Source organism: Arachis hypogaea, chromosome 1 (genome assembly GCF_003086295.3).
Source record: "Arachis hypogaea cultivar Tifrunner chromosome 1, arahy.Tifrunner.gnm2.J5K5, whole genome shotgun sequence".
In the NCBI taxonomy this organism is placed as follows: Eukaryota; Viridiplantae; Streptophyta; class Magnoliopsida; order Fabales; family Fabaceae; genus Arachis; species Arachis hypogaea.
In genome coordinates, this window is record NC_092036.1 from 82,205,328 (window position 1) to 82,231,705 (window position 26,378).

Here is a 26,378-nt window from a genome sequence, read left to right on the forward strand (position 1 = left end):
GGAGGTAGCCACTGACAATGGTGATACCCTACATACAGCTTGCCATAGAAGAAACTTTGCACTTTTCCATGGATGGAATATTACATTACAGAAATTCAGAAGACAAAGCATCTCCAAAACTCCAACATATTCTCCATTACTGCATTACAAGTAATTAATTCTCGCTCTTTTATTATTCTAATAATTCCAACTAATAATTTAATTGATATCCTGACTAAGAATAATAAAATAAATATAGCTTGCTTCAAACCAATAATCTCCATGGGATCGACCCTTACTCACGTAAGGTATTACTTGGACGACCCAGTGCACTTGCTGGTTAGTTGTACGGATTGCAAATTCGTGCACCAAGTTTTTGGCACTGTTGCCGGGGACTATTCGAGTTTGAACAACTAAAGGTTTATTTTGTTGCTTAGATTAGGAAGAATTTATCCTTTTTTTTTTCACTAGAATTGCATTTTTTATTATCCCTTTTTAAAAATTTTTCAAAAATATTATTTTTCTTTATCAATTTTTAATTTTTTTCGTGAGTTTAGTGTCTTGTTCTAAGTTTGGTGTTAATTTCATATTTTATATTTTTCTCTAAATTTTTGAACTTGTGTTCTTTGTTCTTCATTGATCTTCAAGTTGTTCTTGTTTATTCTTCTTGTTTGATCTTGAGTTTTTCTTGTTTTGTGTCTTTTCTTGTTTTTCTTGAGCTTTTTCAAAATATCAACTTTCAAAAATTATACTTTTATCCATAAAAATAATACATCTTTAAAATACATTACATTTTTAGCTCAGTTGGTTATAGTGTTGGCTTATGTTCATGGCAATTGGGCATCTTCTTTTTAATTTTTTTTTAATAATTTTTCTTAATTTAATTTTGTGCCAAACTTTAAGTTTGGTGTTTTCTTGTTGATCTTTCTTTAATTTTCGAAAATTTACCTTGGTTTTCTAAAAATCTTAAGTTTGGTGTTCTTTCTTTTGTTCTTGGTGTTCTTGTGAATTTTCAAGGTGTTCTTGAGTCTTTCTTGTGTTTTGATCTTAAAATTTTTAAGTTTGGCGTTCCTTGGTGTTTTCCCTCCAAAATTTTCGAAAATAAGGAGCATTAGATCTAAAAATTTTAAGTCTTGTGTCTTTTATATGTTTTTCTCTTTCATCATAAAATTCAAAATTCAAGAAAAAAATATCTTTTCTAACTAATTTTAAACAATAATTTTGAAATTTTTATATAAAAATTTCAGATTTCAATTTCAAAATTTTTCGAAAATCTTCACAAAATATTTTCAATTTTTTTATTTTATTCCGTTTTTATTTATTCCATTTTTATTTTATTTTTATAAAATAAATAATATCAACATACATACCATCTCCTTTATTCCATCATGGAACTAAGTGAAAATGAACAGTCCAGGAGGACTCTGGGGTCATATGCTAACCCCACTACTGCTTTATATGGGAGTAGTATCTGTATACCCTCCATTGGAGTTAGTAGCTTTGAGTTGAATCCTCAGCTCATTATCATGGTGCAGCAAAGCTGCCAGTATTCCGGTCTTCCACAGGAAGAACCTATAGAGTTTCTGGCACAATTTTTGCAAATTGCTGACACAGTACATGATAAGGAAATAGATCAGGATGTCTACAGATTACTACTATTTCCATTTGCTGTAAAAGATCAAGCTAAGAGGTGGTTAAATAACCAACCTAAGAACAACATAAAAACATGGAAACAGCTGTCAGAAAAATTCCTGAATCACTATTTCCCTCCAAAACGGATGACACAGCTAAGGCTAAGCATCCAAGGCTTCAAACAAGGAGATAATGAATCCCTTTATGATGCCTGGGAGAGATACAGAGAGATGCTAAGAAAATGCCCCTCTGAAATGTTTTCAGAGTGGGTGCAATTAGACATCTTCTACTATGGGCTTATAGAAAAAGCTCAGATTTCTCTAGACCACTCAGCTGGTGGATCTATACATATGAGAAAAACAATTGAAGAAGCTTAAGAGCTTATTGATACAGTTGCCAGAAATCAGCATATGTACCTAAGCAGTGAATCTTCCATGAAAGAAGAAGCTAAAACAATAACTGCTGAACTCAGTCCTGTGGATCAGGCTAATGAATTCAATCAGCAATTAGACTTTCTAACCCAGCAGCTAGCCGAATTCAAGGAAATACTACAGGAAATAAGAATGGCTAACAGGAATATGGAAGTACAGTTAAAGCAAACAGAAAAGCAACTGTCAAAACAAATAGCAGAAGAATGCCAAGCTGTTCAATTAAGAAGTGGGAAAACATTAAATACCTCACTTCAAAGCAGCAGGAAGCCAAGAAATGAACAAATGGCCACTCAAAATCCCTCCGAGGACAATCAGAGCCCATAGAGGAATTATGCTGGCGCTGAACGCCCAGACCATGCTCATTCCTGGCGTTCAACGCCAGAAACAAGCATGAATCCGGCGTTGAACGCCCAAAGGGAGCACAGTTCTGGCGTTCAGACGCCAGTAACAGATAAGGAGTTTGCGTTTAACGCTACTCCAGCTTCCACCCCTGGCATTCAAATGCCAGTGGGGGATTGACGATTGGATTTTTGACGGTTTAGAATTTCTCAAATAAAATCTCGTCGAAGTATAGTTTCTAAACCAAGCAATAATCCTTTCATACAAAAGATTGTTTGTCACAAGTAACAAACCCCTAATTTTATAAACCGAAGTATTCAAACCTCGGGTCGTTCTCCCTAGGAATTGTAATGAAGTGTCTTGTTATTGGTTGTGATGTGTTTTGGGGTTTTGGATAAGAGACATGAAAGTAAATGGCAATGAAATTAAACTAACAACTATAAAGCTCTTGGCAAGATATGAGAACTAGAAGTTCTATCCTAGTTATCCTTCTCAATTGTGATGAGTATTGTTCATTGCTACCACTTAGTTAACCCTTACTAAAGAAAGGAAAGTCAAGTGGATGAATTGACTTGAGCCACAAGTCCTAGCCAACTCCCAAGGAAAGACTAGCTTTAGTGCACTCCAAACCAATTAACAATCTCTCCAATTATCAATCAACAAAGGAATTAGATAACTCAAGTGTCACTAATTACTCTACCTAGGCCAAGAGGAACAAAATCTACACTATATCTAGAAGAGGCATTTCAACAAACACATAAAGTGCAATAGAAGTAAACATTATTAAATGCAAGAATTAAAGAGAGATTTAACTACAAAGGCAAGAGATCAACAATAGAAAAGCAAAGAAGAACAATTATTATGAATTACCTCTTATTGAATTGGAAGAAAATGGAAGGAACAATAGTAGATCTACAACAAAGTATAAGAACAACATAAAAGAAATTACAATAAAAGAATGGAAGAAGAATGAATCTAACAACAAGGAATTGAGATGTAGAAGTAGAAGAAAGCAATGATTAAAACCTAGATCTAAGAACTAATCCTAATCCTAATCTTAATTCTAGAGAGAAGTGAGAGCTTCTCTCTCTAGAAACTACTTCTAAAACTAAACTATGACTAATGGTTACTAACATGTGTTTCCCTCTTCACTCCTTGGGTTAAATAGCATCAGAAATGAGTTGGATTGGGCCCACAAGGCTTCTAAAATCGCTGGCCACGTTTTGCTTCAAGTGGACTAGGTGGCAGCAACGGCGCGTGCGCGTACTATGCGCGTGCGCGCCACCATACGTGTAGCAACTATGGCAAATCTTATATCGTTGCGAAGCCCCGGATGTTATCTTTCTAACTCAACTGGAACCGCATCATTTGGACCTCTGTAGCTCAAGTTATGTTCGTTTAGGTGCGAAGAGGTCGGCTTGATAGCTTTCCGGTTCTTTCATTTCTTCATGAGTTCTCCAACTTTTTATGCTTCTTTCTTCATTCCCTTGATCCAATCTTTGCCTCCTAAACCTTAAATCACTTAACAAACATATCAAGGCATCTAATGGAATCAAGGTGAATTAGATTTAGCTATTTTAAGACCTAAAAAGCATGTTTTCACTCTTAAGCACAATTAAAGGAGAATATACAAAACCATGCTATTTCATTGAATAAATGTGGGTAAAAGGTTATAAAATCCCCTAAAATCAAGCACAAGATAAACCCTCAAAATGGGGTTTGTCAGGGATCAGTCACATACAAGTGCTGATAACAACCCTTCTAAAAAGGCTTCCCAACCCACTTCTGTAGGTAATAAACCTGCAGCAACTAAGGTTGAGGAATATAAAGCCAAAATGCCTTATCCTTAAAAACTCCGCCAAGCAGAACAGGATAAGAAATTTGCCCACATTGCAGACTATCTCAAGACTCTTGAAATAAAGATTCCGTTTGCAGAAGCACTTGAGCAAATACCCTCTTATGCTAAGTTCATGAAAGAGATCTTAAGTCATCAGAAGGATTGGAGGGAGACTGAAAAAGTTTACCTCACTGAAGAATGCAGTGCAGTCATTCTGAAAAAATTACCTGAGAAGCTTAAAGACCCCGGGAGCTTTATGATACGATGCACATTAGATGGTAATTATACCAAGCAAGCTGATGAGCGGATAATTTGTACGCTTTTTGGCATTATTTTTAGTATGTTTTTAGTATGATCTAGTTGGTTTTTAGTATATTTTTATTAGTTTTTAGTTAAAATTCACTTTTCTGGGCTTTACTATGAGTTTGTGTGTTTTTCTGTGATTTCAGGTATTTTCTGGCTGAAATTGAGGGACCTGAGCAAAAATCTGATTCAGAGACCAAAAAGGACTGCAGATGCTGTTGGATTCTGACCTTCCTGCACTCGAAGTGGATTTTCTGGAGCTACAGAAGCCCAATTGGCGCGCTCTCAACGGCGTTGGAAAGTAGACATCCTGGGCTTTCCATAAATATATGATAGTCCATACCTTGCCCAAGATTTGATGGCCCAAACCGGCGCTCAAAGTCACCCTCAGAAATCCCAGCGTTAAACGCCGGAACTGGCACCAAAATGGGAGTTAAACGCCCAAACTGGCATAAAAGCTGGCGTTTAACTCCAAGAAGAGTCTCTACACGAAAATGCTTCAATGCTCAGCCCAAGCACACACCAAGTGGGCCCGGAAGTGGATTTTTATGTCATTTACTCATCTCTGTACACCCTAGGCTACTAGTTTTCTATAAGTAAGACATTATACCATTGTATTTTCATCTTGGTTCTTCTGTTTCCCTCTCTCGGACCGAAGCCAATGATCACTCTTGTTCTTATGTATTTTCAACGGTGGAGTTTCTACACACCATAGATTAAGGTGTGGAGCTCTGCTGTACCTCGAGTATTAATGCAATTACTATTGTTCTTCTATTCAATTCCGCTTGTTCTTGTTCTAAGATATCACTTGTTCTTCAACTTGATGAATGTGATGATTCGTGACACTCATCATCATTCTCACCTATGAACGTGTGACTGACAACCACCTCCATTCTACCTTCGATTGGGTGAATATCTCTTGGATTCCTGATACACGATGCATGGTTGATCGCCTGACAACCGAGTGCTTGCCTGACAAACGAGCCAGCCATTCCGTGAGATCAGAGTCTTCGTGGTATAGGCTAGAACTGATGGCGGCATTCAAGAGAATCCGGAAGGTCTAACCTTGTCTGTGGTATTCTGAGTAGGATTCAATGATTGAATGACTGTGACGTGCTTCAAACTCCTGAGGGCGGGGCGTTAGTGACAGACGCAAAAGAATCACTAGATTCTATTCCAGCCTGATTGAGAACCGACAGATGGATAGCCGTGCCGTGACAGGGTGCGTTGAACATTTCCACTGAGAGGATGGGAGGTAGCCACTGACAACGGTGAAACCCTTGCTTAAGCTTGCCATGGAAAGGAGTAAGAAGGATTGGATGAAGACAGTAGGAAAGCAGAGAGACGGAAGGGAAGGCATCTTCATACGCTTATCTGAAGTTCCTACCAATGAATTACATAAGTATCTCTATCTTTATCTTTATGTTTTATGCGTTTATCACCATACCCATTTGAGTTTTCCTGACTGAGATTTACAAGGTGACCATAGCTTGCTTCATACCAACAATCTCTGTGGGATCGACCCTTACTCGCGTAAGGTTTATTACTTGGACAACCCAGTACACTTGCTGGTTAGTTGTGCGAAGTTGTGTTTATGCCATGGTATTGAATACCAAGTTTTTGGGTTCATCACCGGGGATTAATTGATTTGTGAAAAGTAGTGATCACAATTTCGTGCACCAAGTTTTTGGCGCCGTTGCCGGGGATTGTTGAGTTTGGACAACTGACGGTTCATCTTGTTGCTTAGATTAGGTATTTTTTTTTCTTCAGAATTCTTAAGAATGAATTCTAGTGTTTCAAGGTGATGTTCTTATCATCACCAAAGCTGATTGATCTTCATCAATTTAGCTCTTGAATGCAATGTTCTGCTGAAGCTTGGCTAGCCATGTCTAATTTCTTTAAATTAAAGCTTTAGACTAACATTGCATGATTCCTGGAATTCTCATTAAGAATTTTGATATCTTTATTTTTCTTTTCCACTTAATTTTCGAAAAAACACAAAAAAATTTACAAAATTTTAAAAACCAAAAAAATATTGCATGTTTGAGTCTAGTGTCTCATTTTAAGTTTGGTGTCAATTGCATGTTTTTGTTCTTCTTGCACTCATGCATGTGTCTTCATTAATCTTCAAGTTGTTCTTGATGATTTCTTATTCTGATCTTTGAATTCTCTTGACTTGAGTGTTTATGTGTCTCATATGCATTCTCATTAGTGTCAGTAGTATACAAACTGCTAAGTTTGGTGTCTTGCATGCATTGTTATTTGATTTTAGTTGTATTTTGATTATTCCTTATTATTAAAAATCCAAAAATATTTTTAATTTGTGTCTTTTCAAGTCAATAATACAGAGAATTGAAGATTCGGAACATACTGCAGAGAAATTGCACAGAAAAAGCTGGGCGTTCAAAACGCCCAGTGAAGAAGGACAGACTGGCATTTAAACGCCAGCCAGGGTACCTGGTTGGGCGTTTAACGCCCAAAAAGGTAGTGTTTTGGGCGTTAAACGCCAGAATGTGCACCATTCTGGGCGTTTAACGCCAGGATGGCACAAGAGGGAAGATTCTGTTTTCAATGCAATTTTTTTTCAGGTTTTCAAAGTTTTTCAAAATCAAATCTTTTTCAAATCATATCTTTTCAATCAAATCTTTTTCAAAATCAATTTCTTTCCTTTTTCAAAGATACTTGCTATCAATTAATGATTTGATTCAACATTTCAAGTATGTTGCCTTTTCTGTTGAGAAAGGTTTAATGTTTGAATCATATCTTTTCTTGTTAGGAAAGTTATTAATTTTCAAAATCACATCCTTTTAAAATGTTTTTCAAATCATATCTTCTCAATCACATCTTTTTAAAAAAAAAAACCAATCATATTTTCTTAACCACATCTTTTTCAAAATAGTTTTCAATCAAATCTTTTTAATTTCTAATTTCAAAATCTTTTTCAAAAATCATTTGATCTCTTTCCCACTCTTGGTTTTCGAAAATTAATTAGTGTTTTTCAAAATGTTTTCAAAATTTCTTACTTAATTTTCGAAAACCACTTCCCTTCTTCTCACATCCTTCTATTTATGGACTAACACTATTCCTTAATGCAAAATCCGAACTCCATCTTTCTTGATAAGTTCGAATTTTCTACTTCTGCCTTCCATTTTCTTTTCCTCTGACACCTCAAGGAATCTCTATACTGTGACATAGAGGATTCCATATTTTCTTGTTCTCTTCTCTTTCATATGAGCAGGAGCAGAGACAAAGGCATTCTTGGTGAGGCTGATCCTGAACCTGAAAAGACCTTGAAGAGAAAGCTAAGAGAAGCTAAGGCACAATTCTCTGTAGAGGACCTAACCGAATTCTTCAAAGAAGAAGAACACATGGCAGGCGAAAACAACAACAATACCAACAATGCAAGGAAGGTGCTGGGTGACTTTACTGCACCTACTCCCGACTTCTATGGGAGAAGCATCTCTATCCCTGCCATTGGAGCAAACAACTTTGAGCTTAAGCCTCAATTAGTTTCTCTAATGCAACAGAATTGCAAGTTCCATGGACTTCCATTGGAAGATCCTCATCAGTTTTTAGCTGAGTTCTTGCAAATCTGTGACACTGTCAAGACTAATGGGGTTGACCCTGAGGTCTACAGACTTATGCTATTCCCTTTTGCTGTAAGAGACAGAGCTAGGACATGGTTGGACTCTCAACCTAAAGAAAGCCTGGACTCTTGGGAAAAGCTAGTCAATGCCTTCTTGGCAAAGTTCTTTCCACCTCAAAAATTGAGTAAGCTTAGAGTGGAAGTCCAAACCTTCAGACAGAAGGAAGGAGAATCCCTCTATGAAGCTTGGGAAAGATACAAACAATTAATCAGAAAGTGTCCTTCTGATATGCTTTCTGAATGGAGCATCATAGGTATTTTCTATGATGGTCTCTCTGAACTATCCAAAATGTCTTTGGATAGCTCTGCTGGAGGCTCTCTTCATCTGAAGAAGACGCCTACAGAAGCTCAAGAGCTGATTGAAATGGTTGTAAATAACCAATTCATGTACACTTCTGAAAGGAATCCTGTGAACAATGGGACTAGTCAGAAGAAAGGAGTTCTTGAGATTGACACTCTGAATGCCATATTGGCTCAGAACAAAATATTGACTCAACAAGTCAATATGATTTCTCAAAGTTTGTCTGGAATGCAAAATGCACCAAGCAGTACTAAGGAAGCTTCATCTGAGGAAGAAGCTTATGATCCTGAGAACCCTTCAATGGAAGAGGTGAATTACATGGGAGAACCCTATGGAAACACCTATAATCCTTCATGGAGAAATCATCCAAATTTTTCATGGAAGGATCAACAGAGACCTCAACAAGGTTTCAACGATAATAATGGTGGAAGAAACAGGTTTAGCAATAGCAAACCTTTTCCATCATCTTCTCAGCAACAGACAGAGAGTTCTAAGCAGAATAACTCTGACTTAGCAACCATGGTCTCTGATCTAATCAAAACCACTCAAAGTTTCATGACTAAAACAAGGTCCTCCATTAGAAACTTGGAGGCACAAGTGGGTCAGCTGAGCAAGAAAATTACTGAACTCCCTCCTAGTACTCTTCCAAGCAATACAGAAGAAAATCCAAAAGGAGAGTGCAAAGCTATCAACATGGCCGAATTTTGGGAGGAAGGAGAGGTAGTGAACGCCACTGAGGAAGGCCTCAATGGACATCCACTGGCCTCCAATGAGTTCCCCAATGAGGAACCATGGGAATCTGAGGCTCAAAATGAGACCATAGAGATTCCATTGGACTTACTTCTGCCATTCATGAGCTCTGATGAGTATTCTTCCTCTGAAGAGGATGAGTATGTCACTGAAGAGCAAGTTGCTAAATACCTTGGAGCAATCATGAAGCTGAATGACAAGTTATTTGGAAATGAGACTTGGGAGGATGAACCCCCTTTGCTCACCAAAGAACTGGATGACTTGTCTAGGCAGAAACTGCCTCAAAAGAGACAGGATCCTGGGAAGTTTTCAATACCTTGTACCATAGGCACCATGACCTTCAAGAAGGCCTTGTGTGACTTAGGGTAAAGTGTAAACCTCATGCCTCTCTCTATAATGGAGAAACTAGGGATCTTTGAGGTGCAAGCTGCAAAAATCTCACTAGAGATGGCAGACAATTCAAGAAAACAAGCCTATGGACTTGTAGAGGATGTTCTGGTAAAAGTTGAAGACCATTACATCCCTACTGATTTCATAGTCCTAGAGACTGGGAAGTGCATGGATGAATCCATCATCCTTGGCAGACCCTTCCTAGCCACAGCAAAGGCTGTGATTGATGTTGATAGAGGAGAGTTGATCATTCAAGTGAATGAAGAATCCTTGGTGTATTAAGGCCCAAGGATATCCCTCTATCATCATGGAGAGGAAGCATGAAGAGCTTCTCTCAAAACAGAGCCAAACAGAGCCCCCATAGTCAAACTCTAAGTTTGGTGTTGGGAGGCCACAACTAAACTCTAAGTTTGGTGTTGAACCCCCACATTCAAACTCTAAGATTGGTGTTGGGAGGTTCCAACATAGCTCTGAGCATTTCTGAGGCTCCATGAGAATCCTCTGTCAAGCTAATGACATTAAAGAAGCGCTTGTTGGGAGGCAACCCAATGTTTTATAATTAACTATTTTCTTTTGTTATTTTATGTTTTTTTTGTAGGTTGATGATCATGAGAAGTCACAAAATCAATGAAAAAAGCAAAAACAGAATGAAAAATAGGAAGAAAAATAGCACACCCTGGAGGACGCACCTACTGGCGTTTAAACGCCAGTAAGGTTAGCAGATGGGCGTTTAACGCCCAGTCTGGCACCATTCTGGGCGTTTAACGCCAGAAAGGGGCACCAGACTGGCGTTAAATGCCAGAAAAGGGCAAGAAGCTGGCGTTAAACGCCAGAAATGGGCACCAGCCCGGCGTTTAACGCCAGAAATGGCTAAAAACGCAATTTTGCTTGCCATTTGGTGCAGGGATGACTTTTCCTTGACACCTCAGGATCTGTGGACCCCACAGGATCCCCACCTACCCCACCACTCTCTCTCTTCTTCACCCATTTACCAATCACCTCACCACCTCTTCCTCAAACACCCTTCACCTATCAAATCTCATCTTTCTCTTCACCACTCACATCCATCCTTCATAAAACCCCACCTACCCCACCATTCAAATTCAAACCACTTTCCCACCCAAACCCACCCATACATGACCGAACCCTACCACCCCCACTCCTATATAAACCCATATTTACTCCTTCATTTTCACACAACCTAAACATCACTTCTCCCCCTTTTTGGCCGAACCACAAAGCCATTCCCTTTCCCTTCATTTCTTCTTCTTCTACTCTCTTCTTTCTTCTTTTGCTCGAGGACGAGCAAACCTTTTAAGTTTGGTGTGGTAAAAGCATTTCTTTTTGTTTTTCCATAACCATTTACGGCATCCAAGGCCGGAGAAACCTCTAGAAAGAGGAAAGGGAAGGCAAAAGCTTCCACCTCCGAGTCATGGGAGATGGAGAGATTCATCTCAAGGGTGCATCAAGACCACTTCTATGAAGTTGTGGCCTTGAAGAAGGTGATCCCCGAGGTCCCTTTTTCACTCAAAAAGAGTGAATATCCGGAGATCCGACATGAGATCCGAAGAAGAGGTTGGGAAGTTCTTACCAACCCCATTCAACAAGTCGGAATCTTAATGGTTCAAGAGTTCTATGCCAATGCATGGATCACCAAGAACCATGATCAAAGTGTGAACCCGGATCCAAAGAATTATCTTACTATGGTTCGGGAGAAATACTTGGATTTTAGTCCGGAAAGTGTAAGGTTGGCATTCAATTTGCCTATGATGCAAGGAGATGAACATCCTTACACTAGAAGGGTCAACTTTGATCAAAGGTTGGACCAAGTCCTCACAGTCATATGTGAAGAGGGCACCCAATGGAAGAGAGATTCAAGAGGGAAGCCGGTTCAATTGAGAAGGCATGACCTCAAGCCCGTAGCTAGAGGATGGTTGGAGTTTATCCAACGCTCAATCATTCCCACTAGCAACCGGTCCGAAGTTACCATAGACCGGGCTATCATGATTCATAGCATCATGATTGAAGAAGAAATAGAAGTTCATGAGGTTATAGCTTAAGAACTCTATAAGGTGGCGGACAAGTCCTCTACCTTGGCAAGGTTAGCCTTTCCTCATCTCATTTGTCACCTCTGTTATTCAGTTGGAGTTGACATAGAGGGAGACATCCCCATTGATGAGGACAAGCCCATCACTAAGAAGAGGATGGAGCACACAAGAGACCCCACTCATCATGAGATCCCTGAGATTCCTCAAGGGATGCACTTTCCTCCACAAAACTATTGGGAGCAACTAAACACCTCCTTAGGAGAATTGAGTTCCAACATGGGACAACTAAGGGTGGAGCATCAAGAACACTCCATCATCCTCCATGAAATTAGAGAAGATCAAAGAATCATGAGAGAGGAAAAACAAAGACAAGGAAGAGACATTGAGGAGCTCAAACACTCCATAGGATCTTCAAGAAGAAGAACAAGCCGCCATCACTGAGGTGGACCCGTTCTTTAATCTCCTTGTTCTTTATTTTCTGTTTTTCGAATTTCAGTGCTTATGTTTATCTATGTTTGTGTCTTGTGATCATTAGTGTCTTAGTGTCTATGCCTTAAAGTTATGAATGTCCTATGAATCCATCACCTCTCTTAAATAAAAATAAAAAAAAATTGTTCTTAATTGAAAAAGAAAAAGAATTGCATGAATTTTGAATTTTATAACAGTTTAATTATTTTGATGTGGTGGCAATATTTTTGTTTTCTAAATGTATGCATAAACAGTGCATATGTCTTTTGAATTTGTGGTTCATGAATGTTGGCTCTTGAAAGAATGATGAAAAAGGAGACATGTTACTGAGGATCTGAAAAATCATAAAAATGATTCTTGAAGCAAGAAAAAGCAGTGAATACAAAAAAAAAGAGAAGAAAAAAAAAACGAAAAAAAAGAGGGAAGAAAAGAAAACGAAAAAAGAGAAAAAGAGAAATAAAGTTGTGATCCAAGGCAAAAAGAGTGTGCTTAAGAACCCTGGACACCTCTAGTTGGGGACTCTAGCAAAGCTGAGTCACAATCTGAAAGGGTTCACCCAATTATGTGTCTGTGGCATATATGTATCCGGTGGTAATACTGGAAGACAGAGTGCTTTGGGCCACGGCCAAGACTCAATAAGTAGCTGTGTTCAAGAATCATCATACTTAACTAGGAGAATCAATGACACTATCTGGATTCTGAGTTCCTAAAGAAGCCAATCATTCTGAATTTCAAAGGATAGAGTGAGATGCCAAAACTATTCAGAGGCAAAAAGCTAAAAGCGCCGCTCATCTAATTAATACTGATCTTCATAGATGTTTTTGGAATTCATTGCATATTCTCTTCTTTTTATCTTATTTGATTCTCAGTTGCTTGAGGACAAGCAACAATTTAAGTTTGGTGTTGTGATGAGCGGATAATTTGTACGCTTTTTGGCATTATTTTTAGTATGTTTTTAGTATGATCTAGTTGGTTTTTAGTATATTTTTATTAGTTTTTAGTTAAAATTCACTTTTCTGGGCTTTACTATGAGTTTGTGTGTTTTTCTGTGATTTCAGGTATTTTCTGGCTGAAATTGAGGGACCTGAGCAAAAATCTGATTCAGAGACCAAAAAGGACTGCAGATGCTGTTGGATTCTGACCTCCCTGCACTCGAAGTGGATTTTCTGGAGCTACAGAAGCCCAATTGGCGCGCTCTCAACGGCGTTGGAAAGTAGACATCCTGGGCTTTCCAGCAATATATGATAGTCCATACCTTGCCCAAGATTTAATGGCCCAAACCGGCGCTCAAAGTCACCCTCAGAAATCCCAGCGTTAAACGCCAGAACTGGCACCAAAATGGGAGTTAAACGCCCAAACTGGCATAAAAGCTGGCGTTTAACTCCAAGAAGAGTCTCTACACGAAAATGCTTCAATGCTCAGCCCAAGCACACACCATGTGGGCCCGGAAGTGGATTTTTATGTCATTTACTCATCTCTGTACACCATATGCTACTAGTTTTCTATAAGTAAGACATTATACCATTGTATTTTCATCTTGGTTCTTCTGGTTCCCTCTCTCGGACCGAAGCCAATGATCACTCTTGTTCTTATGTATTTTCAACGGTGGAGTTTCTACACACCATAGATTAAGGTGTGGAGCTCTGCTGTACCTCGAGTATTAATGCAATTACTATTGTTCTTCTATTCAATTCCGCTTGTTCTTGTTCTAAGATATCACTTGTTCTTCAACTTGATGAATGTGATGATTCGTGACACTCATCATCATTCTCACCTATGAACGTGTGACTGACAACCACCTCCGTTCTACCTTCGATTGGGTGAATATCTCTTGGATTCCTGATACACGATGCATGGTTGATCGCCTGACAACCGAGTGCTCGCCTGACAAACGAGCTAGCCATTCCGTGAGATCAGAGTTTTCGTGGTATAGGCTAGAACTGATGGCGGCATTCAAGAGAATCCGGAAGGTCTAACCTTGTCTGTGGTATTCTGAGTAGGATTCAATGATTGAATGACTGTGACGTGCTTCAAACTCCTGAGGGCGGGGCGTTAGTGACAGACGCAAAAGAATCACTGGATTCTATTCCGGCCTGATTGAGAACCGACAGATGGATAGCCGTGCCGTGACAGGGTGCGTTGAACATTTCCACTGAGAGGATGGGAGGTAGCCACTGACAACGGTGAAACCCTTGCTTAAGCTTGCCATGGAAAAGAGTAAGAAGGATTGGATGAAGACAGTAGGAAAGCAGAGAGACGGAAGGGAAGGCATCTTCATACGCTTATCTGAAGTTCCTACCAATGAATTACATAAGTATCTCTATCTTTATCTTTATGTTTTATGCGTTTATCACCATACCCATTTGAGTTTGCCTGACTGAGATTTACAAGGTGACCATAGCTTGCTTCATACCAACAATCTCTGTGGGATCGACCCTTACTCGCGTAAGGTTTATTACTTGGACGACCCAGTACACTTGCTGGTTAGTTGTGCGAAGTTGTGTTTATGCCATGGTATTGAATACCAAGTTTTTGGGTTCATCACCGGGGATTAATTGATTTGTGAAAAGTAGTGATCACAATTTCGTGCACCACAAGCTCTATGTGATCTTGGGGCAAGTATCAACCTAATACCTGCATCTATTATCACAAAGCTCGGTTTGACTGAAGAAGTCAAACCAACCCGGATATGTCTTCAACTTGCTGATGGCTCCATTAAATACCCATCAGGCGTGATTAAAGACATGATTGTCAAGGTTGGGCCATTTGCCTTTCCTACTGACTTTGTGGTGCTGGAAATGGAGGAGCACAAGAGTGCAACTCTCATTCTAGGAAGACCTTGGGTTCGATCGGACTATTTGGTTAGTTTGAGGATTCTCACTTCCCTTCTTCGAGCATAGCATGAAGCTACCGAAGGAGTGAAACGACTCTTTTCACTCGACTAATCATCCGTCAGACATCAAGAACAAGGTACGTAAGTCACTGTCCTGTTAAGGAGTGAAACCCAGGTACGTGTAGTCACTCATAGCTGGCTATATGAGTGAGTACTCCCACTCTTTATTGACTAGAAAGGCTATCGAATCAGAGAAAGAAGTAGTAGTTCTTACTAGACTTACCCTTAGTGCAGACATCGGTAACTGTGCTCTTTTGGTTGATACCAAACCCGCCATAAAGAGAGTTCATAAGGATCTTATAGTTATAGATATAGTCCAAGGCTTCATTTCCTGATTCCTTACTTTTTTGTCTACTCTCAGATAGGGACCGCAAAGGATTGTTGATGGAACTACTATCGAGATTCTTCGGATCATATTTCCTAGTATCATCCCGATGTTCATTGCTATACCATCATTTGCTCTGTTATACTCAATGGACGAGGTAGTAGTAGATCCAGCCATTACTATCAAAGCTATTGGACATCAATGGTATCAGACTTATGAGTATTCAGACTATAACAGTTCCGATGAACAGTCACTCACTTTTGACAGTTATACGATTCCAGAAGATGATCTAGAATTGGGTCAATCACGTTTATTAGAAGTGGACAATAGAGTGGTTGTACCAGCCAAATCCAGGGTGTAATAGACGAATTGGAAGAAGAAACGTCTTCCATGGACAATGTGGATGAGATCATAAGGAAGTTCTCAAATAAGCTAAGAATCTAAAGTTCCTCTTCCTTCTATAAGGAAGGCGATTTGCCGACAGAACCAGAATGAACCACCGCCGTGAAAGAGGTAACAAAAGAGTTTGCAATGTCGAGAATGAAACTTATTTTTAGTTGAAGGCCCCTCTCCTTAACTTATCGAATAGGGGCGAGTAGCTTCACCCCTCTCCCATACCGGAAAGCAAACGTAGCTCGAGCCAAAGGCGACTGCGAGGCCCCCCGCTAAGCGAGGGGGGAGGGGGAAAGTGGGTTTAGAGGGCTCCCCCACCATTAGGAATCTTGCCTTACAGAAGGTTAATGAGGGCACGTAACGATGCACCGGGAAGGTATAGAGTCGCCCCCAAGATGAAAGGGAGATTGGTGCCGGTTACACTTTTAGTGAGGAGACAGGAGCTCTAGAGCTTAGAGATGTCCCCTAGGCCAGACAGAGGTCTAGGGGGAGTCCGGAAAGAGGACTCTTTTCGTTTAGCCGGTGAGCCCGCAGATGTCAAAAGGCTAATCTGAATAGTTTAGTTACCTCGTTCCATTCACCACAAGGCATCCATCTTCCTAACTTCATCTTCATCAATCTTAGCCTGATCCTGGGACTCCTCTTCTTCGAGCATAGCATGAAGCTTCCCGATGCTCTGCGCACTAAGCTTCCTTCGTCTTAGGTCAGTCCATAGCCCAATGAGGGTGATGTTAGAGTAAGGGGAAAGGGTATGATAAGAACTGACTTTTTAAGCTAAGGAAGGACTTGCCCTTCTTCTTGCACCTCGTGCACCCTCTTCTTTGTTGGTACTTGATTCTAGCTTATATATCACATTTCGTTGTGGAGAAATCAAGGCAATTCAATTGTCTAGCCCTGCTGCTCTTGAAGAGGCAAGCATATGACGTACGCTACGCGCCTCCCATTCTCTGATGACTCTCAAAGGAAAAAAGAGGTCTCTGCCCTCCACATAAGGAATTGACTCGCGGTCTACATCAAGGGGAAGTAGCTTGGTACTGGTTCGAATCCAGTATCGTGAATATCTGAACTGGTTGTTTGCTATTCAAGAATTCTTCTTTAGGGAACACATATGTGTTAAGGGACTTTTGGTAAGACCCATAGTTGGACATTATGGTCAGATCCGAACCCTCATTGACGTCCAAAAAGGGGAAGTAACCTTGAGAGTCAATGAGGAGGAGTTCAAGTTGAATGTTGTCAAAGCCATGCAACTTCCAGACACCCCAAATGACTGCATGAGTGTTGATATTATTGACTCTCTGGTAAGAGAGGTCAATATGGCTGAGAGTCTCGAATCAGAGCTAGAGGACATCTTTAAAGATGTTCAGCCTGATCTGGAGGAATCAGAGAGAATAGTAGAACCTCTGAAAATCCCTCAGGAAGAGGAGAAACCTCCTAAACCCGAGCTCAAACCATTACCACCATCCCTAAAATATGCATTCCTGGGAGAAGGTGATACCTTTCCTGTAATCATAAGCTCTACCTTAGAGCCACAGGAAGAGGAAGCACTAATTCAAGTGCTAAAGACACACAAGACAGCTCTTGGGTGGTCCATCAGTGATCTCAAGGGCATTAGCCCAGCCAGATGCATGCACAAGATCTTACTGGAGGGTGACGCCAAGCCAGTGGTTCAACCACAAAGGCGGCTGAATCCAGCCATGAAGGAGGTGGTGCAGAAAGAGGTCACTAAGTTACTAGAGGCTGGGATTATTTATCCTATTTCTGATAGCCCCTGGGTAAGCCCTGTCCAAGTTGTCCCTAAGAAAGGTGGCATGACAGTGGTTCATAATGAAAAAAATGAACTGGTTCCTACAAGAACAGTTACTGGGTGGCGTATGTGTATTGATTATAGAAGGCTCAATGCAGCTACCAGAAAGGATCATTTTCCTTTACCATTCATAGACCAGATGCTAGAACGACTGGCAGGTCATGAATACTACTGCTTCCTGGATGGATATTCAGGTTATAATCAAATTGCAGTAGATCCAAAAGATCAAGAGAAAATGGCATTCACATGTCCATCTGGAGTATTTGCATACAGAAGGATGCCATTTGGCCTGTGCAATGCACCTGCAACCTTTCAGAGGTGCATGCTCTCAATTTTCATGGATGACTTTTCAGTATTTGGAGACTCATTCAGCTCCTGTCTTGACCATCTAGAACTTGTTCTAAAGAGATGCCAAGAGACTAACCTGGTTTTAAACTGGGAAAAATGTCACTTTATGGTGACTGAAGGAATCGTCCTTGGGCACAAAATCTCGAACAAGGGAATAGAGGTGGATCAAGCTAAGGTAGAGGTAATTGAAAAATTACCACCACCTGCCAATGTTAAGGCAATCAGAAGCTTTCTGGGGCATGCAGGATTCTATAGGAGGTTTATAAAGGATTTTTCAAAAATCGCCAAACCTCTGAGCAACCTGCTAGCTGCTGACACGCCATTTGTCTTTGATAAGGAGTGTCTGCAGGCATTTGAGACTCTGAAAGCTAAGTTGGTTACAGCACCAATCATCTCTGCACCAAACTGGACATTGCCATTTGAACTAATGTGTGATGCCAGTGACCATGCCATTGGCGCAGTGTTGGGACAAAGGCATGACAAGCTTCTACACGTCATTTACTATGCCAGCCGTGTTCTAAATGACGCACAGAAGAATTACACAACCACAGAAAAAGAGCTACTTGCAGTGGTTTACGCCATTGACAAATTCAGATCCTATTTAGTAGGATCAAAAGTGATTGTGTACACTGATCATGCTGGTCTTAAATATCTACTCACAAAGAAGGATTCAAAACACAGACTTATAAGATGGGTGTTGCTTCTGCAAGAGTTTGATATAGAAATAAGAGACAGAAAAGGGACAGAGAATCAAGTAGCAGATCACCTGTCCCGAATAGAACCAGTAGAAGGGGCGTCCCTCCCTCTTACTGAGATCTCTGAAACCTTTCCAGATGAGCAACTCTTTGCCATCCAGGAAGTACCATGGTTTGCAGATATTGCAAACTATAAGGCAGTGAGGTTCATACCCAAAGAGTACAGTAGGCAGCAATCAAAGAAATTGATCACAGATGCAAAGTACTATCTTTGGGATGAACCATATCTCTTCAAGAGATGTGTAGACGGAGTAATCCATAGATGTGTGCCTAAGGAAGAAGCGCAGAAGATCCTATGGCACTGCCATGGATCATAGTATGGAGGACATTTTGGAAGTGAGCGAACAGCCACAAGAGTCCTCCAATGTGGCTTCTACTGGCCTACTCTCTATAAAGATTCCCGAGTGTTTGTACTTAATTGTGACAGTTGCCAAAGATCTGGCAATCTGCCTCACAGTTATGCCATGCCTCAACAAGGGATCTTGGAGATTGAGTTGTTTGATGTATGGGGTATTGACTTCATGGGACCTTTCCCACCATCATACTCAAACACTTATATTCTGGTGGCAGTGGATTATGTATCCAAATGGGTGGAGGCTATTGCAACACCCACTAATGACACTAAAACAGTGTTAAAATTCCTCCAGAAACACATCTTCAGCAGATTTGGTACCCCTAGAGTATTAATCAGTGATAGGGGCACTCATTTCTGCAATAAACAGCTTTACTCTGCTTTGGTTCGTTATGGAGTTAGCCACAGGGTAGCTACTCCATATCACCCACAGACCAATGGGCAAGCTGAAGTCTCAAATAGAGAACTCAAAAGAATCCTGGAACGGACTGTAATTAACCGTAGAAGGGATTGGGCAAGAAGCTTGGATGATGCTCTGTGGGCATACAGAACAGCATTCAAGACCCCTATAGGGACCTCTCCATTCCAGCTTGTGTATGGAAAGGCATGTCACTTGCCAGTGGAACTAGAACACAAGGCCTACTGGGCAACCAGATTCCTAAACCTTGATGCCAAGTTAGCTGGAGAAAAACGATTGCTCCAGTTAAATGAGCTAGAGGAATTTAGACTCAATGCTTTCGAGAATGCAAAAATTTACAAAGAGAAAGCGAAAAGATGGCATGATAAGAAATTGTCATCCAGAGTCTTTAAGCCAAGGCAGAAAGTTCTGCTATTTAATTCTAGGCTCAAATTATTCCCCAGGAAATTAAAATCCCGGTGGAGAGGTCCATATGTGATTACAAGTGTATCACCATATGGATACGTAGAGCTTCAGGATAATGAATCTAACAAAAAGTTCATTATTAATGGACAGAGAGTTAAATATTATCTTGAAAGCAATTTTGAGCAAGAATGCTCAAAACTGAGACTTGATTAAAAGCTCAGTAATAGTCCAGCTAACGACATTAAAGAAGCGCTTACTGGGAGGCAACCTAGCCATTCACAAAATTTAATTTTATTTGTTTTTACTAATTAATTGATTTTTGCAGATATATGTCAGAGTATCTTCAAAAGGTAAAATAGCAATTGATTGAATTCACAGAGTTGCAGGGAAATTTGGAAGCTCACTGGCATGAAAAAGCCAGTAAGAGACGTTTTGGGCGTTGAACGCCCAAAAGAAGCACCCACTGGGCGTTCAACGCCAGTAAGGGTAGCCATCTGGGCGTTAAACGCCAGAAAGGAGCATCTTCTGGGCATTTAACGCTAGATTGATAGCGTCCTGGGCGTTCAGAAAAACGCCCAGTGACAAAGGACTTCTTGGCGTTCAACGCCAGAAAGAAGCAACAGCTGGGCGTTGAACGCCCAGGAGAAGCAACAATTGGGCGTTAAACGCCCAAAACATGCAGCAGTTGGGCGTTTAACGCCAGGATGGTGGGGAGGAGGTAAAATTCGTTTTTCTTCAAAAATTTTCTAATTTTTATGTTTCAATTCATGATTTCTTGCATAAACATGTTTCCAAATATCATCCTTCAATTCCAAAAATTTTAATCCTAATTTCTAAAATTCCTAATTTCTGAAATCCTTTTTTCAAAGATTTTACATGCATCTTCATCCATAAAGACAGATGATTTCCAATCCAATCCAACTCTCTTTTTTTAAGTTTTTCAAAATGTAATTATCTTTTAAAATCTTTTTCAAATTAAAAATTTCAGATTTATTTCAGATCTTTTTAAATTATATCCTTTTCTTATCATATTTATCTTTTATAAATCACATCTCTTATCTCATATCTTTTTCTTATTTTCGAATACCCACCCCCTCCCTTTATATTCACTTTCGGCACCCCTCTCCTCCTCCATCATTCCACACTTGCTCTCCTCCTATCCCTCTTCTCTCTTTTCTTTTGCTTGAGGACAAGCAAACCTCTAAGTTTGGTGTGCTTATCCGTGATCACAAAAACACACTCACTTTGATCATGGCCCCTAAAGGAAAACAACCCAACCCAAGAGGCAAGAAAGAGAATACTCCAAAGCCACTTTAGAATCAAGGGAAGTTCTTAACTAAAGAACATTCAGACCATTACTACAAAATAATGAGTCTAAGATCAGTGATCTCGGAAGTCAAGTTCGATCTGAAAGAAGATGAATATCCAGAGATCCAAGAACAAATTTGAAACAGGAACTGGGAAATCCTAGCTAATCCTGAAACAAAAGTGGAAAGGAACATGGTTCAGGAGTTCTATGCTAATCTATGGCAGACAGACAGGCAAAGAATAATTGGAGCTGCCCTCTATGACCATCAGATCTTAGTCAGAGGAAAGATTATTCATACCCATCCTAACAAAATCAGGGAGATCTTTAAGCTTCCTCAACTGAAAGATGACCCAGACTCCTTTAATAGGAGAATGATGAGGGTAAATAAAGGCTTGGACAAGATTCTAGAGGATATATGCATCCCTGAAGCCAGGTGGACCACCAGCACGACTGGCATCCCAAATCAACTCAAAAAAAAGATCTCAAACCAGTAGCCAGAGGCTGGCTGGATTTCATTGGGCGTTCTATATTGCCCACTAGCAACCGTTCTGAAGTTACTATTAAAAGAGCAGTGATGATTCACTGCATCATGTTGGGAATAGAAGTAGAAGTCCATCAACTGATCTCGTGTGAACTATACAAAATAGCAAACAAGAATTCCAAGGATGCCAGATTGGCCTATCCAAGCTTAATTTCTATGCTCTGCAAAGATGCCGGAGTGAAGATGGGAATAACAGAGTATATCTCAGTTGAGAGGCCAATCACTAGAATATCAATGGACAGACAATAGCTGCAGGATGATCCAATCAAGAGGAGAGCACAGGAAGTCCTCCCAGAACTCCCTCAATTCGAATATTGGGAACATCTTGAGGCATCTATTTCCAAATTGCAAGAAGCTATGAACCAAATAAAGGAAGAACAGAACAATCAAAGTAGCATGCTTTGCAAACTGCTTAAGGAACAAGAAGAGCAAGGGCGTGATTTAAGGGAGCTGAAGCGCCAGAAATTAATCCTTGAAGGACCAAGCACCCCACAGATCAGAGGAACATCTACTTCTCAGAACACAGGTTGTTGAGTTCTAAATTTAGCTTTAACTCTGTGATAATGTTATTATAGAAATTTACCTTAGGAGATATATATAGTAGTAGTAGTAATTAGTATATCTATTCTGGTTTTATTCCCAATTAAGTTATAATTTATTTTTCTCATCATCATCAGACATCAATAAAATAGTAGATAATTAGAATAAAGAAGTAATTTATTTTTCGAGTTCTGAATAATAAAAATTATAATTAACTATATGTGGTGGCAATACTTTTTGTTCTCTGAATGAATGCTTGAACAGTGCATAATTTTTATCTTGAATTTTATGAATATTGGCTCCTGAAAGAATGAGGAACACGAAAAATACTATTGATGATCTGAAAAATCATGAATTTGATTCTTGAAGCAAGAAAAAGCAGTGAAAAAAAAATTACAAGGAATCATTGGATTAAGAAAAGGATCCAAGGTTTTGAGCATCAGGCCTAAGCGGCTAAATCAAGCTGTCCCTAACCATGTGCTTGTGGCATGCAGGTCCAAGTGAAAAGTTTGAGACTGAGTGGTTAAAGTCGTGATCCAAAGCAAAAGAGTGTGCTTAAGAGCTCTGGACACCTCTAACTGGGGACTCTAGCAAAGCTGAGTCACAATCTGAAAAGGTTCACCCAGTCATGTGTCTGTAGCATTTATGTATCCGGTGGTAATACTGGAAAACAAAGTGCTTAGGGCCGCGGCCAAGACTCATAAAGTAACTGTGTTCAAGAATCAACATACTACACTAGGAGAATCAATAATACTATCTGAATTCTGAGTTCCTCTGCATGCCAATCATTCTGAATTTCAAAGGATAAAGGGATATGCCAAAACTGTTTAGAAACAAAAAGCTACAAGCCCCGCTCATCTAATAAGAATCTGAGCTCCATTTAAAACTCTTAGATATTATTACTTCTTAATTTCTTTTCATCCTATTTTATTTATCTAGTTGCTTGAGGACAAGCAACAGTTTAAGTTTGGTGTTGTGATGAGCGGATATTTTATACGCTTTTTGGGGGTAATTTCATGTAGATTTTAGTATGCTTTAATTGGTTTTTAGTAGAATATAATTCGTTTTTAGGCAAAAATCATATTTCTGGACTTTACTATGAGTTTGTGTGTTTTTCTGTGATTTCAGGTATTTTCTGGCTGAAATTGAGGGAGCTAAGCAAAAATCTGAGTTAGGCTGAAAAAGGACTGCTGATACTGTTGGATCCTGACCTTCCTGCACTCGAAATGGATTTTCTGGAGCTACAAGAGTCCAATTGGCGTGCTCTAAACGGCGTTGGAAAGTAGACATCCAGGGCTTTCCAGAAATATATATTAGTCCATACGTTGCGCGAAGATAGACGACGTAAACTGGCGTTCAACGCCAGTATCATGCTGCTGTCTGGCGTCCAACGCCAGAAACAGGTTACAAGTTGGAGTTCAACGCCAGAAACAGGTTACAACCTGGCGTTGAACGCCCAAAACAGCCCCAGGCACGTGAGAAGCTTAAGTCTCAGCCCCAGCACATACCAAGTGGGCCCCAGAAGTGGATTCTGCATCATCTATCATAGTTTACTCATTTTCTGTAAACCTAGGTTACTAGTTTACTATTTAAACAACTTTTAGAGACTTATTTGGTACCTCATGACATTTTCAGATCTGAATTTTATACACTTTGACGGCATGAGTCTCTAAACTCCATTGTTGGGGGTGAGGAGCTCTGCAGCGTCTCAATGAATTAATGCAATTGTTTCTATTTCTCCATTCAAACGTGCGTGTTCCTATCTAAGATGTTCATTCGCGCTTAATTATGAAGGGGGTGATGATCCGTGACACTCATCACCTTCCTCAATCCATGAACGTGTGCCTGACAACCACCTCCGTTCTACACCAGATTGAATGAGCTTCTCTTAGATTCCTTAATCAGAATCTTCGTGGTATAAGCTAGAATTGATGGCGGCCACTCTTGAGGATCCGGAAAGTCTAAACCTTGTCTGTGGTATTCCGAGTAGGATTCAAGGATTGAGTGGCTGTGACGAGCTTCAAACTCACGATTGCTAGGCGTGATGACAAACGCAAAAGGATCAATGGATCCTATTCCAACATGATCGAGAACCAACAGCTGATTAGCCGTGCTGTGACAGAGCATCTGGACCATTTTCACTGAGAGGATGGGAGGTAGCCACTGACAATGGTGATACCCTACATACAGCTTGCCATAGAAGGAACTTTGCACTTTTCCATGGATGGAATATTACATTACAGAAATTCAGAAGACAAAGCATCTCCAAAACTCCAACATATTCTCCATTACTGCATTACAAGTAATTAATTCTCGCTCTTTTATTTTTCTAATAATTCCAACTGATAATTTTAATTGATATCCTGACTAAGAATAATAAAATAAATATAGCTTGCTTCAAACCAATAATCTCCGTGGGATCGACCCTTACTCACGTAAGGTATTACTTGGACGACCCAGTGCACTTGCTGGTTAGTTGTACGGATTGCAAATTCGTGCACCAAGAACCAACAGCTGATTAGTCGTGCTGTGACAGAGCATTTGGACCATTTTCACTGAGAGGATGAGATGTAGCCATTTACAATAGTGATGCCCTACATACAGCTTGCCATGGAAAGGAGTATGAAGGATTGAAGGAAGGCAGTAGGAAAGCAGAGATCCAACAGGGACAAAGCATCTCTATACACTTATCTGAAATTCCCATCAATGATTTACATAAGTATCTCTTTCATCTATTTTATGCTTTATTTATTATTATTTTTGAAAACCATTATAAACCATTTGAATCTTCCTAACTGAGATTTAAAAGATGACCATAGCTTGCTTCATACCAACAATCTCCGTGGGATCGACCCTTACTCACGTAAGGTATTACTTGGACGACCCAGTGCACTTGCTGGTTAGTTGTGACAAAGTGTGATTCACGTTTGAGAGCACCAAGTCTATTGGTGCCATTATTGATGATCACAATTTCGTGCACCACCATCACCACAAAATAATTCATGTCATTATCCAAATGGTGGTTGGGAATATCAACAAGGAATGATAGAGTATGAACACTTCATAGAGACACAAGATGACCCATATTTTGATGAATCTAACAACTACTCATATTGTGGCTGGGAAGGTCAAAACCAAAGAGATTGTAATGCTCCATATTCTATTCATCAAGAGACATAATCATTTGAGCGTGCTTTCAATAAATTCATGCAAAGTTGCTCCCCAGAATCCCAAATGATCCATATAGTGATAAATTCAACAATTACTGAAGTTGTGGGTGGGATGATCAAAATCAAGGAGAAATCAATAGTCCACACTCCACTCATCAAGAGCCATCATCACTTGAGCAAACCTTCAACTCATTTATGCAAAATTACCCAACATCACCTCATAGTTTTTCATTTGAAAATTCTTCATCACTTGACTATGCCTCAACAGAAAATTCCTTCCAAAACTCACAACCCACATAAACCTCTCTGAACCAAAGACTTTCAAAGCTTGAATCCATGCTTGAAAGATATGAAGAGGAGACAAAGAAATCTTGGAAGGAACAAGAAAACTCCTTCAAAAGCGTGGAAGTGCTGGTGGACCAAATGTTGAGTGTAAAGGAGGAAGTAGAAGAGCAAGATGACGAGGCCCCTGTATCAAGTGAAATTTCAATGAAGAATGAGGTGGTGGAGGTATATAAGCCAAGGATTTTTTATCCACAGAGGCCACTTGAGATGACAAAGGAACATGAAAACTCACAACCCACACAAACTTCCCTGAACCAAAAACCCTCAATACTTGAGTCTGTGATTGAAAGATATGAAGAGGAGATGAAGAAATCTTGTGAAGAACAACAAACCTCTTCCATAGAAGTGCTGTTAAATCAAATGTTAAGTGCAAAGGAGGAAGTGGAAGAACAAGGAGACGAGGCTCCAATACCAAGTGAAACTCCAATAACGAAGAAGGTTGTGGAGGTATATGAGCCTAGGAGTCCATACCCACAGAGGCTGATTGAGGTGATAGAAGAACATGAAAACTTCCTCCCAAAGGACTCAATGGAATATCATGTAGAAGAAAAGGAGGAAGTCAATCAAAGGAATCCATACTCAAGTGAGGCAGAGAGTTGCATAGAGGAAGGGTTCATTAAACCACCAATTCAAGAGGCTTTTGATGAAGAGCATAC

At 39.9% G+C, this 26,378-nt stretch overlaps 1 protein-coding gene and 1 non-coding gene across 2 annotated transcripts; one reads left to right on the forward strand and one right to left on the reverse strand.

The window, feature by feature from the left end:
- Window positions 1-8,294: 8,294 nt before the first annotated feature.
- On the reverse strand, window positions 8,295-8,402 carry LOC112716422 (small nucleolar RNA R71). Its single transcript, XR_003160349.1, has one exon. It is a non-coding gene; the product is annotated as a small nucleolar RNA R71 (small nucleolar RNA).
- A 6,758-nt stretch (window positions 8,403-15,160) lies between these two features.
- LOC112742270 (cytochrome c oxidase subunit 2-like) lies at window positions 15,161-15,703 on the forward strand. The gene is made up of 2 exons (XM_025791534.1): window positions 15,161-15,301; window positions 15,383-15,703. The coding sequence occupies exons 1-2, from the start codon at window positions 15,161-15,163 to the stop codon at window positions 15,701-15,703; spliced, it is 462 nt and encodes a 153-aa protein (XP_025647319.1).
- The last annotated feature ends 10,675 nt before the right edge of the window (window positions 15,704-26,378 follow it).